The 14,206-nt window shown below is 46.7% G+C and overlaps 1 protein-coding gene across 3 annotated transcripts in view; it reads left to right on the top strand.

The window, feature by feature from the left end:
- Positions 1-14,206, top strand: part of FAM234B (family with sequence similarity 234 member B) — a 39,417-nt gene that overhangs the window by 18,131 nt on the left and 7,080 nt on the right. For all 3 annotated transcript variants that reach the window (XM_027967852.2, XM_060414211.1, XM_060414212.1), the window contains exons 4-10: positions 838-1,026; positions 2,076-2,206; positions 7,230-7,377; positions 7,702-7,843; positions 9,627-9,770; positions 9,914-9,995; positions 11,550-11,705. In XM_027967852.2, coding sequence (XP_027823653.1) covers positions 838-1,026; positions 2,076-2,206; positions 7,230-7,377; positions 7,702-7,843; positions 9,627-9,770; positions 9,914-9,995; positions 11,550-11,705 — 992 coding nt within the window. The remainder of the gene's footprint in view (positions 1-837; positions 1,027-2,075; positions 2,207-7,229; positions 7,378-7,701; positions 7,844-9,626; positions 9,771-9,913; positions 9,996-11,549; positions 11,706-14,206) is intronic.

The raw sequence follows: 14,206 nt of genomic DNA, 5'->3' as shown, positions 1-14,206 counted from the left end.
GCTGTGCGTATCCTTTATCAGCTGTCCTTGGACCTCAGTACTAAGTTTCCCCGAGTATTCCTGGGACCAGATCAGCTGAGTCCATGGGACTCCAGACCAGGGGACCTCCTGAGAGCATCGCTGTGTGTCATCTTCCGGTTTAGTTTTAAAAAAGATTCTTTTCTGCTCCCTGCATTTGCTAGCAGTGATTACAGTTCAGGCACTTTGCTCCCTTCTCTCCACATATTCTACATCAGTCTTAATTTTCGTGTTTTTTGGCCACACCATGCAGCATGTGGGATCTTAGTTGCCCAACCAGGGATCGAACCTGCACCACCTGCATTGGAAGTTCGGAGCCTTAACCACTGGGGCACCAGGGAAGTCCCTAGATCGTTCTTGAATGTTTGAGCATAACCTTGCCTTCTGGGTTTTTTGTTTGTTTTGTTTCCAACCACTCCTTTTTCATATTCTTGATTTTGCTCCTTTTATTCAGAAAGCAGTTGGCTGCTTTATGTGCCAGGTGCTTTGCAAAGCACCGAGGATGCAAAAATGAACGTGGCAGGCTTTAGCCTTAAGGATACCTCTGCTTAGCAGGACTAAGGCGACAGACATGTCAATAGACAGGGTGTGAGAGTGAAGGTGCACACAGGTCGTCTGGAGGAGGTCCCAGCAGCTCACCTTACATGAGAGATGTGTTGAACAGATGTGACAGGTGCCCCGTTCGCAGACCTTTTTCCCAGGAATATGGGGGGGGGGGGGAGCTGAGCACACAGGTCCTTTAGCTTTCCTGCTCCCCTGCTCATATCTCCCTCTCATCTCCTTGGCTTACTCCCTTTGCCGTCTCTTGTGTGCTTTTAGGTGTCTCCAGACCCCCTGCTGTCCTCGTGTGCCTTTCGGGGATGAACGGCAGCACGCTGTGGTCTAGTCCCCTCCCCGAGGAAGCCCGAGATATTACCTGTTTGGATCTGACACCAGGGGACATGGCCAAAACTGTCTGCCTGGTGACGGGGACACACAAGATGCTCAGTGCATTCAACGGGACGTCAGGTAAAGATCACTGGCCACGAGAGGGCCCTGCTCCTGGCAGCCCTCATCTTCGATTAGAGCAGTCTGGTAGGGAAGGGACCATTCCACTCTCCCATGGTGGGAGGTCTGATCTCCTGCTCTGGAAGGTGGATATTGAGGGAAATAAGAGAAAGGGTTTAAGTAGAGTAGCACATCCATGGTTCAACCTGTTTGGTGATAGGATAGGGCTAAACTGAGTTATCCAAACAGAAACTGCCCCAGGGCTTTCGGTTTTGAAATAATCTCCCTGCTGTGTTCTTTGTACAGAAGACAGTGGAGCTTTGTCTCTTTGTATTTGATATATAAGGGTTCACATGTAAACTTGGGCATTAACCAGTTAAAAGTAGGCCAGTGAAAAAACTTAAGGTTCGTGGATGCGTGTTGGTTTGTCCTCTTCTCATCACATTCAGACATATGTGACAAAAGAGAGAGAAAAAAATCAAGTATTATGGAGCCTCCTTACAGAGTCTTACACTTCCAGTGTGCTCTTAACCTTGGACTCAAATAAAGCTGGGTAAGTAGCCTCCTTCCTAGGTGTAAAGATTGGAGTCTGGGAATGGGGTTCTTCTGAGTGAAGGAAAAATTTTGCATGTGAGTTAACTCCAGAACTGAGGTCATCTTTTACGGTTTCTCTACTCCTCTGAACATGTGCCAGAGGGAGTGAGTTGGGCTTCTGTTTGGCTGTCCTTGGACAGTTCCTTAGTAGTTGGAATCATCTTTAACAGATCAATTCCTCCATTCCGGACAAGGGGGCTTTTCTTTCTTGAAAAAACTTCATCATGTCCCTATTACCTAAAAAACCCAGGTGTTGGGTTATTATATGGACTTGATAGCCAGATACTTGCAGATTTCAGTTCACACTCCCTGCTACCTTTCTCCCCAGCAAGATACAAACTAAAGGGAAAAGTGTGTAGGAGTTTCTGTCTGTCACTCAGCCCTTTTGAGTCTCTTTTCTGGCCTGGGAGCCTAGCATCTGCCTTTTGTAGAGGCAGAAAGCGCTCGTTGTGATCAGCAATTTGATCCTTCCCCAGGGAAAGCCATGTGGACTTTAAACCCAAACTACTTATCCAACGGGACCCTGGCCGCCCCGGCCGTGGTACTGCCAGATGTGGATGAAGATGGTGTTAGAGACCTCGCGGTTCTGGCCTTTGGGGAGTTGCAGGTATGTGCCATGCTCAGCTGTCCTTGTCTCTTACAGGGAAGGCAACTTTGGTCACTTCCTAGTATCATTACTAGAAACGCTGCTTGAAACCGCCTCATTACAAGGGCTTCAGTTCAGTTCAGTTCAGTTCAGTCGCTCAGTTGTGTCCAGCTCTTTGCGACCCCATGAATCACAGCACGTCAGGCCTCCCTGTCCATCACCAACTCCCGGAGTTCACTCAAAGTCATATCCATCAAGTCAGTGATGCCATCCAGCCATCTCATCCTCTGTCGTCCCCTTTTCCTCCTGCCCCCAATCCCTCCCAGCATCACAGTCTTTTCCAGTGAGTCAGCTCTTCACATGAAGTGGCCAAAGTACTGGAGCTTCAGCTTCAGCATCATTCCTTCCAAAGAACACCCAGGGCTGATCTCCTTCAGAATGGACTGGTTGGATCTCCTTGCAGTCCAAGGGCCTCTCAAGAGTCTTCTCCAACACCACAGTTCAAAAGCATCAATTCTTTGGTGCTCAGCTTTCTTTACAGTCCAACTCTCACATCCATATATGACCACAGGAAAAACTATATCCTTGACTAGACGGACCTTTGTTGGCAAAGTAATGTTTCTACTTTTGAATATGCTACTAGCTTTCAATAAATTCTCTTTGTGAGTTCAGGTGAATAAATTGCCAGTATGAACCCATTCACCTGGTTCCATTGACATGCATGGTGGAGCTTGGGAGCCAAATAGGTCTGTGTTTGAATTCCCGCTCTACTGCTCTGTGCTCTTGGTAAACCACAGAGCCTGTCCCAGCTCTGGTTACATCGTATGTAAAGTGGGGATGTTACTCTACTTGCAGGATTGTTATGAAAATTAGAACTAACATATTTCAAATGCCTGAAGTGGTACCTATTTTTCACCAAGAGTATGTATTGTATTGTTGATTTTACAGTGGAGCTTTGTCTCTTCGTATTTGACATACAAGGGTTGACATGTGAACTTGGGCATTAACCAGTTAAAAATGCGTCAGTGAAGAAACTAAGGTTTGTGGAGGCATGTTGGTTTGGTCTCTTATCATCTTATCGCATTCAGACATAAGTGACAAAAGGAATGGGAATATATTAATATGTTTAACTTTTATTGCAACTATAAACCAGTGAGATAGACTGATAGAAAGTCCATAGGATATATGTATACACACATATATATAATTGTAAGTGCAACAAGTAATAACAACAGGGACCAGAAAAAAAAGAGTTGTTGTTTAGGCTGTGACTGCAGACTCACTCTGGTACAGTAGTCCCTAAATTTTGCTCCTCAATTTTTGCTTTGTTGGAATTCCAGTGCCTGGCAACTAGCTATTCTCTGCACAGATAAAATAATAGTATGTTCCCTAAATCACAGGAAAGAATATATTAATGGCCAGAATTGTCTCAGTCTTAAGTTTTCATTCCTGAAGCTTTTCTCAGAACTTCTGTCAGACTTTCTCTTAGACTTTTTCTTGGACTCTCTAGCCTGCATCTGCCAGAAAAGGCTCATGGACAGAAGAATTAAACAATTGGCCAAGAATATTTGTGGACAGATGTGTCTATAGAACATTGTAGCTTATTGTAATTTGATGAGACCTCATGGTTTTTGTAATGCATACGTGGAATGGAGTTATTAGTACAAAATATGCAAATGAAATTATTTAGAATGGAGTTAAACTTGTCAGTACTTTATGGTTTTTTGTCAAGAGAACCATAAACTAACTCAGAGTGCCCTACCAGTCACAAGTTTCAGGAGCCCTGCCCTAGTACTTCAGATGATACTTTATGTTCATGAGATGAGAGAAAAGAAGACAGATCATGAGGGAAATTTCCAAAGATGAGTCACTTTTAGGGGTCCTTTCTGTTTGTTTTTCTTCAGTTGGCCAGTTGGTCTCAGAGAAGATTGAACCAAAATGTCTAGAATTCTGCACATAATCTTTTTTCATTCTGGTTGCTGTGAATGAAGAGACTGGGGAGTCGGGAACATTTTAACAATTCCATTCATCAGGGAGTGAGTTTCAGAAGGTTCATCTGTCAGGGAGTGAGAAGTATGGGGAGTTTAGTTTTTGTTTTTTTTTTTTTGTTGTTTTAAGGAACTATGGTTGTTGGCAGAAGCACAGCAAAACATCAGACAGATTTGCATGTCGCGAACAAGGTTATAAATCTTGGCCTTGACTCCTCCGTCTGGCTTCTTGCTGGCCAGGAGCAGGGGACAGGACGATGGCTGGGACCTGACTGAGGGGCCCTCCATGCTGGGGAGGCTCTGTTAGAAGAGTTGACTTCTCACCTAGTCCTACTCTGTGCCTGTTTTTTTTTTTTTGGTGGTGGGGGTAGGGATGTGGATGTGGACCAGTCTCCATTCTGTCTGGAAAGTGATAGGCAGGAGTAGCAAAGTCTTGGAGAAGTGGTGGGTTCAGAGCCATCGCTTCATCTTCATACTGACCTTTCTGACTTCTGTACCAGCGACAAAGAACCCGAGGAACACGCTTGCCGTCCACTGTAGGCATGGAAGGGGGAATGAGGCGTGTCAGGTCTTTGATTTCGAGGGGCAGCATTCTTAGATCTGGGCTTAGAGTGAGGCGGCCTTGGGACGTCGGGACCCGGCTGGGGTTACAGAGTGCACCTGGGCTAGCACGTCAGAGGGAGTGGACCTTGGAAGCTATGACATTAACGCTGTCACGCTGCGCTGCAGTCACTGATGCACTGTTCCAGACATGTGGGCAGCCATACCCTCTGAGTCCTCAGGCTGATGGCAATAGCACTGATTTGTGACCTGGTATATTTCATTCTTGGTTTTCTCTAGAAATTTCTGTCTTATGGGTGAGAAACCTGCTTTCTCCTAGCCTCCATTCACTGTGCCCACATCAGCCCCGTAGAGCACTCTGAATGAACCTAATCCTCTTCTACATGAACGCTCTTTCGCTGGAAGCCTGGTCCCTCTAAAGCCTGCTACTGTCAAGGCTTAAAAAAAAGAGGAAGTGTTAGTCTCTCAATCGTGTCTAACTCTTTGTGACCTCATGGACTGTAGCCCACCAGGGTCGTCTGTCTGTGGAATTCTTCCGGCAAGGATACTGGAGTGGACAGCCATCCCCTCCTCTAGGGAATCCCTCCTGAACCAGGGATCAAACCCAGGTCTCCTACATTTCAGGCAGATTCTTTACCACCTGAGCCACCAGGGAAGCCTGAATAGCTAGTTTCTCATACTGTTCCTCATGCAACATGATCCAGACCCCTTCTTTCTTGATTTCTTTCTTTTTTCACTCCACTTTGTCTGTTTTTCTTTTATGTGGTACCGATAAATGAAAACAGTATTCTGTTTGTAATATAACCAGTTATATAAAATAAAGAAATTGTTACTTCTTCTGATATTGACTCCATATATGTATAAATGCAGCCAAAGATGGTGATACCCTTCCTGTTTTTGTTTATAATCAGTTAAAACACCCATATCTTTCCCACTACTCCCATTCTTTTTTCCTTCCAGTTTTATTGAGATATAGCTGACATAATAGCACTGTATAACTGACATATAGCACTGTTTAAGGTGTTACAGCAAAATGATTTGACTTACATACGTCATGAAACGATGACCACAATAAATATAGCGAACATCTGTTATCTCATACTGATGCAAAATTAAAGAAATAGAAAAAATTTTTCCTTGTGATAAAAACTCTTAGGATATATGACTTATAACTGTTAATTATATTTATTATGTTGTATATTACATCTCTAATACTTATTTATCTTAGAGCTGGAGTTTGTCAGTTTCAACTACCTTCCTTCAATGCCCCCTCCTCCCACCCCCTGCCTCTAGAACCATGAATCTGATTTCTTTTTCTATGAATTTGTTTTTGAAGTATAATATAATTAACCTGCAGTACTATGTTCGTTCCTGGTATACATCATACCAATTTGATATTTGTATATATTTCAAAATGATCACCACAGTAAGTCTTGTTACCATGAAATATCCATGTCTTAATTAACGGGCCAATTTTTTTCTTTCAGATTTTGACCCATCTTCCAGCCTAAGACTTTTTGGAATTTTCAGTTTGTCATATAGCATACTAGCTATCTCTCTCAGCTTTGTGATAAACCTGAATTCTATTCATTCATGTCTTTGATAAAAGAATGAGCAATAGGAATAAGATAATAGCTGGGTGAAGTGACATTCCACCAAAACTCCCTCTGGGTTGGCACTGGCCCCTTCCTGGGGTACACTGAGAACCATATCTCTTTATCTTGTCCATAAGTATTCATGACAATAAACTCAGTCAAAAGCTTTACTGAAATCAAGACAGCAATGTAGTCCTTGTATTTCTCAACCAGTGCCTCTATTCCCAAAAGAAAACCCTCTCGTGCAGGGGTTGGTAAACCATGGCTTGCAGGCCAAGTTGGGCCCACTGTTTGTTTTTGTAAATAAAGTTTTATTGTCACACCTATTCATTCACATATTGTCTATGGCTGCTTTTTCACTAGAGTAGAGTAGAGTAGTTGCTACGGAAACTACCTGGCTGGAAAAACATAAAATGTTTACTGTCTTGCCCTTCCCAGAAAAGGTTTGCTGATGTCTGCTTGCGAGTGAGGTTGATAGTGGCCAGGCCAGACATGTGTGTTATAATGGGAGCACATGGCCTGCACTGATTCTTGTGGGACCACATACTGCTGGGGATTTATGGGTATAGGGGTGGGTAGTGACTGGTAGGTCCTGTATGTAGCTCTAGGCTAGAGTTCAGTGCTTCAGGAGACTGCTCCTCAGCAACAGCTGTACTTTGGAGAAGTTGCCCAAATCACCATGCAGGTGCCCTTGGCTTGTATCTTACAAGGGAATGCGGCATTTGCTTCACTTTCTAACTTCCTGGGAAATACGGCAAAGCAGGTGTGGCCTTGGGCTTTTCAACTTTGGGAGGTGTTTCTGACCCCTTAGCTGACGAGAAGGAATGACTGTGGAGACAGGACTTGATTCGGTAACAACAGGGTCTCTATGGACTCAACCCCGGTCTTTCACTGTATCAGCAGGATCTGTGTTTTCTGCTGGTGTCTGGCCGGACAGGGAGCCCCGTGGGCCGACCTGTGAAGTACAACATCGTGGGAGTGGGCAACCTGATTGGCCCTCAGGTTTACATCACTGCCAGCGGGGCCGCCTACATCCTGTTTGGCTTTGGTAAGAAGTGAGGCTCGTTTTTGCTGCTGTCCCCATGGGTGTGTGGTGGTCTCCCTGGACGATGGGGAGAAAGCCTGGAGTCTCCAACACCAGCCCTCTGTCACCTCCTCTGCCGGGGACCCCCTGCCACAGGGTATTCACTCTGCTGTCCCTGGCCGCCTTCTCCAATGAGAAGACTGTCCAGCATCTGCTTAGCCACCTCCCTACTGGCTCCCTGTGTGAACCCATCCCTCCTCCCGGGCTCTGGGTCTCCCACTCCTGTCCTCCCCCTGGGAAAGTTCTATGGAGTTCAGCTTCTCCATGTTGGTTCTTCTGTGCTGTTAGGTAATATCCAGGCTGTCGCCCTGCGGGATATTTTCATCCAGGCCCAAAATCGAGACAACTTACCACCTTCCCTGCAGATAGAGGAACCTGAGTGGGAGAAGCAGAGATCCGTCAACCTGTCTGAGCTCATTGATGTTTACAGGTGGGCAGCCGTCTGGTCCTGCCATGGTGAGACCTGAGCCCACGCTTGCCTGGAATCTCGGTGTCTGGTGGGCTGGCAGACACGTGGGCAGAGGTTTGGGGGTAAAAATGGTGCCTGGCCTTTGTGGACCACCTCCTAATCTGGTTGCAAGGAATTAGAAATGCTCTTCTCCTGGCAACATAATGTGTTGATGTCTGTATGTAGGTGATCACTTTGCACACAGCGGGCAGAGAAGGGTATTTGGAGTGGGAGTCAGAGCAGGGCAGTTGAGACTGGGGAACCTCAGGTAGGGAAATGGGATTTATTTAACAGAACTGCTTGTAAAACTCTGCTAAAGGATCAGCCCTGCTGCATTCCTGTGTTTTTCTCTTAAAGAATCATTGTGGCAGAGGAAAAAAATAACATCCACGAAATCTATTTTTTTTTTTTTTGCCTCATTTTTTTCTCAACTAAAAGCTTGTTATTTGTCATATGCAGTGGATGTTATCCATTTCATCCTGGGCCTGGGTAATAATTTTCTTTGTTATTTTTCTACCAGAAGCTTCAGATCATCTTCTAGCATTTTCTTTGTTGTTGTTCAGTGCTAGGTGTGTCTGACTCAGTCCTATCCAACTCCTTGCAACCCCATGGACTATAGCCCACCAGGCTCCTCTGTCCATGGGATATCCCAGGTAAGAATATTGGAGTAGGTTGCCATTTTCTTCTCCAGGGCATCTTCTCGACCCAGGGATTGAACCCATGTCACTTGCATTGTAGGTGGATTTCTCACTGCTGAGCCACTGGGGAAACCCAGCATTGTCTTAGGCAGTATCATATTGTGTCAGTGCATTTGACAGATGTTAAATAAAGTGGTCCTAGCAACTTCACTTTCACGCATTGGAGAAGGAAACGGCAACCCACTCCAGTGTTCTTGCCTGGAGAATCCCAGGGACGGGGGAGCCTGATGGGCTGCCATCTATGGGGTCGCATAGAGTCAGACAGAAAAACCCAAATGAACTTTTTGACAAACCCAATAATTTGATGAAGTGTCGAGTGTGAGCTGGTGCTGAAGCTCCAATATTTTAGCCCCTTGATGGGGGAAGCCAACTCATTAGAGAAGACCCTGATGCTGGGAGAGATTGAGGGCAGGAGGAGAAGGGGGTGACAGAGAATGAAATGGTTAGATAGCATCACTGACTCAATGGACATGAGTTTGAGCAAACTCCGGGAGATGCTGAAGGACAGGGAAGCCTGGTGTGCTGCAGTCCATGGGATCACAGAGTCGGATACAACTTAGTGACAACAACAGCAACGACGAGAATGAGCTGCTGTCCAAGCGTAATGACAGTTTCAGGCATCCTGTCCCCACCTCTGGCTCCTTCCCTGTGATTGTTCTCAGCTCTGTTATCTTTTCAGAGCATCCAATGTGAGGGGCACTTTTCTTGTCTTTTCCTTCTGAAATTGCATAAATTTTCTAGGGCTCCTTGATTTCTAAAGAAACCAGGAAAAAGAGATTCAAATGAAACAGCAAGAGTGCCCCTCTTTTTAAGAAAAAAATTTCTTTTTGGTTACACCATGTAGCATGTGGGATCTCACTCCCCCTACCAGGGAGCAAACACATGTCACCTGCAATTTAAGCATGGAGTCTTAACCACTGGACCACCAGGAAAGTCCCAAGACAAGATCCTGGTAGGAGACTAATGCAAGGGTCTGTACAGACATCTGCACTTAGAGGATTAGCCAGAATATATGGGCAGGAATTTCACCCCAGGCTGAGACTGTCAGGGTCTCTCGTTTAACTCAGCGATGGGGTGGAGCTCCTCCAGATGGTGAAGGCGCCGGATTCCAACAGCAGCAACCTCCTGATCACAACCAGACAAGGCCTCGTCCTGCTTCGGGGGCAGAACCTCACCCCTTCCTGGGTCTTGGGCCTCCAAGGCCCGCACAGGTTAGTGATGTGCTTCTACTCACTCAAAACCATGCGGAACCATTGCTTGATGTTAATATCTGGAGCCGGTGCACGGGGAGGGGGGTCCCATTCTCCCCTTTTGGTCCTTCACTTCCTATCACTCACATTGCTTTCACTTGCAGCCAGCCTACTCCAGGGTATTTCACGGATGATGAGACGATAGATTTCCTTCTGCAGATACCAAATGGAGTTGGGATGAAAAAGGTAAAACCTGGGGATGCAGATCAGTCAGAACATATATCCAGAATGAACGTGGTGTCCAGGCCTGCGCTTGGCATCATGAAAAATAGAAAGAACCTTAAAACACGGTCCCTTCCTTCCAAGAACTCCAAGTGTAGCTGGATGGGTAAAATGAACAGTCACAATGCAGTGCTAACATCTACAGCAGCAGAAGCTTTTCTCGCTGCCCTACTCCTTGTATAGCAGTTCCTTGTGGATTCTCAGTGTCCATGTGCTTTCTGAAGTCTCTTCCTGGGGAAAGGCTGGTACCAATAAATGTACCACTTCAGTTTATATACTGAGATTTCAGAGAAGGTAGGTCAGCTGGGGCAGTGGGTTGTCATGGAAGACTTCATGAAGGAGGGAAAGGTTATCAGGGCCTGGCAGTTGAATTGCATTTCTAGAAGCAGGGCAGATCCACTCAGGAGCTCAGAGTCCCTGAGATGTATGGTGGAGTATATTCCAAGGTCACCAATGTTGTTGTCATCTGGTCGCTAAGTCGTGTCTGACTCTCTGCGACCCCATGGACTGTATCCTGCCAGATGCTTCTAGCCATAGGATTTCCCGGTCAAGAATACTGGAGTGGGTTGCTTTGTTCTCCTGTAGGGCATCTTCCCGACCCAGGGATTGAACCCAAGTCTTCTGCAGCTCCTGCATTGCAGGCACATTCTTTGCCCACTCAGCCATACTCAGCCATCAGGGAAGTCCCTGGAATTTTGGCAGATGGGAAGCTGTTTTGTTCTAGAACTGTGCAGTATGAGGGATTTGGGGTGATGAGGAAGTATGCATGCAGCCAGGGATTTTGAATTCCCCTTAATTATCTTTTGAGAGATACAGCTGAGTGAATTTTCTCTTAATTTATTTATTTTTTGCCTGTTGAGAGTTTGCTCTTATAAATTTGAGGCTCCCCTTGGTCTGAGCTGCACCTGCCAGGTTGCACATGGCAGAGTGAGACTCTAAAGCACAGGGGACAGGACTGAGCTGTCACCTGATCGTGTTCCCCTAACTGTGGTTGGCCATGGTCACCAGCAGGAAGGGACAGAGACGAGGCGTGGGTTTTAGCTCCTCCACAGCGGAATGGCTGCTCTGCCCAGGACCGCCCCAAGTACAGAGTAATCGGTGTCACTTCCTGTCTCTGAGCCTCTGTTTCCTCATCTGACGATGAGAGGAGGCCTTGATGATTTGTAATGTCCCCTCCCACCGGGAATTCTTCAGTCCTTCAGGCTCTGTCTAGACTTCTGGTTGTTGTTGTTGAGTTGCTAAGTCATGTCCGAATCTTTGTGACCCCATGGACTGCAGCACACCAGGCCCCCATGTCCCTCTCTGTCTTCCAGAGTTTGCCCAAGTTCATGTCCTTGCCCAGACTCCTGGACCTAGTTGTTACATAACGCTCCCTGAACACCCCATTGTTTGCATCTGGTTTAAGCTCTGTTAATGTGTGTGGTGTTTGCGTGTCTGTGGGTTTTTGTCTGGTTTTGTGTTTGTGCGTTTTGCTGTCTCTCTGAGGATGGGTCGTACTCATCGCCTTCTCTTCTGCAGGTGATGGTGGTGGACGGAGACTCTGGCCTGGTCACGTGGAGTTACAGCATCCCGTGTCACATGAAAGAAACTCCGGCTACATCAGCAGCCACTGTGGAGCAGAAATCTGTCTTCCTCTTCTGGGCTGAAGGGCTGTCAGCTGCATCGCCCAATCCTGTGAGTGAGCCTAATGTCAGATGGCACCTGCTCTTGAGGCTGACCGGGTCTGGAGGTCTTGTTAGACCTGCTCTCTTCGGAGCGGTTGTGGGTAGAGACAGTGACCTGGATGGGTGGGAAACCCAGAAGGGAGGGCGTGTGTGTGTGCATAAGGCTGATTCGCTTCACTGTGCAGCAGAAACCATCTCAGTGTTGTGAGGAAACCATGTTGTTGTTTCTAGTCGCTAAGTCATCTCTGACTCTCTCCATCGGCTGAAGATGAAGGTTCCCCTGGGGGTTCACAGGAGAGACGTTCTGATGTGCAGAAGGCAGATTCGAGAACAGATTTCTTTTTGATTTAATTACTTACTTAATTTTTGGCTGTGCTGGTCTTCGTCTCTGTGCGGGCTTTTCTCCAGTTGGAGTGAGTGGGCGCTGCTCTCAGTTGCAGTGGCTTCCCATGGGCCCTAGGGCGTACGGGCTTTAGTAGCTGCAGCACGTGGACTCCGTAGTTGTGGTTCCCGGGCTCGAGAGCACAGATTCAGTAGATGTGGTGCATGGGCTCAGCAGTTACTGCACTCTGGCACGCGGGATCTTCCCAGACTAGGGATCGAACCCACATCTCCTTCACTGGCAGGCAGATTCTTCACTACTGAGCCGCCAGGGAAGCCCTGAGAACATCTTCAGTACTATCTTGAAGGGCTTTAATGGGGTTGAGGAGATGGGCGTGCTGCCCCTGCCGGGTGCCAGGGGGTTTTGAGTAAGACTCACTCTGATTTAGTTTAGTTAAACCCAAGTTGACCAGCACCTACTGTGTGCCAGGGACCTCAGGATAAACTGGGGACAGTGCTGCCATCTGGAGGACAAGCAGATGATCCTGGGTGATGGGGAGCCTGACGGAGGGGGAGTCCTGAGTTCATCAGCCATGCACTCTAGAACTTACCTTTTCTGAGTCTCACGCTCTTTATCTGTTAATGCAGATGCTAATATAGTCCCTCGCTTTAGGATCAGATTTCCAATGATGATTGTCCTAACTCTGAAGTTCCCTAATGTATGACCGTGGACATTCTACCTAACATTTAACTTCCTGGTTTCCTCATTTAATAAAACGAGGGACTCAGACCAGATGACTGTCAAATGTAAGCAACTACAAACAAGCACAAAACAAAAGCAGGCTACAAATGCTCTAAGGGGGTGCAGATACAAAGTTTAGATGGAAGCACCAAAGGAGGAGGGTCTTCATTTTGTGGAGGGGGGAGGCGATTAGGGAGCTTTTCACGCAAGAGGTGGCATCGAGTTGGAGACCTCGTGACAAGTGTTTTAATGTGGAAGAGTGGCTCTTGAGGATGATGTCCAAGGGGAAATGAAATTGGCCAAGGACAGGTAAAGCCTGGTGAAGTGTGAGCTTGTTTCACAGACCTTCTTGGAGCATGGATGTGCAGGCAGATAATCATAGGAGGCTGGGAAAGGCTGATTTAGGTTACATGGTTTTCATGCGAAGGAGTTTGGGCTCCATTCTGTAGGCAGTGAGGAGGGACGTTGGCTATGTCCTTTCTTTCTTTCTTTTTTTAAATTTTTGGAGTGGCTCTACTGGTAAAGAACCCACCTGCTAATGCAGGAGATGCGAGAGACCCGGGTTCGATCCCTGGGTCGAGAAGATCCCCTGGAGAAGGGCACAGGAACCCTCTCCAGTATTCTTGCCTGGAGAGTCCCATGGACTGAGAGGAGCCTGGCGGACTACAATCCTTGGGGTTGCAGAGAGTGGGATTTGACTGAGCAGCTAACACTTTCCCTTTCACATAGTTGATTAATAATGTGTTAGTATCAGGTGTACAGCAGAGAAATTCAGTTATATATACATACATGTATCTCTTCTTTTTCAAATTCTCTTCCCATTTAGGTTGTTACAGAATGTTGAACACAGTTCCCTGTGCTATACTGTACACCCTTCTTGGTTATCCTTTTTTTTTCAAAATAACTTTTTATATTGGAGTATAGCCAATTACCAATGTTGTGATAGTTTCAGGTGGACCGCAAAGGGACTCAGCCACACGTGGTTATCCATTTTAAATATGGCAGTGTGTACATGTCAGTCCCAAACTCCCTAACTATCCCTTCGCCCTAGCCTTCTCCCCTGGTAACTTAGGTGTCTGTGACATGAATAAGCTATTTTCTTGTCATGTGAGCTGCCCATGGTGCTGGGATCCTGGATATGGGAAGTCCCTCTTATGCTCTGTGGGTACTGGTGGGAGCGGGGTTGTGAGCTTCCCGCCCAAGTGACCCCTCCCCTGCTGACCGTGGAGGAGCAGGGCTGACACTCACTCCCGGGAGGGGAGGCACTGGGTACCCATTCACGGGGTTCCTGTGCTGTACGGCGTTGTGTCTGCAGAATATCAACCTTGCATGCAGTCAGATGGTGAAGAAAGTTCCAGTGTGCATTGCATCTGCCTTAGGGGGTCAGGAGACTGACAATGAGATCTTGGGATTTTTGTTTTTGTAATTAATGAGTGTCTGATCCATGT

Source organism: Ovis aries, chromosome 3, assembly GCF_016772045.2.
Source record: "Ovis aries strain OAR_USU_Benz2616 breed Rambouillet chromosome 3, ARS-UI_Ramb_v3.0, whole genome shotgun sequence".
NCBI classification, from domain to species: Eukaryota; Metazoa; Chordata; class Mammalia; order Artiodactyla; family Bovidae; genus Ovis; species Ovis aries.
Note: the sequence above shows the minus strand (reverse complement) of the source record. Positions and strands in the feature narration are given on the sequence as shown.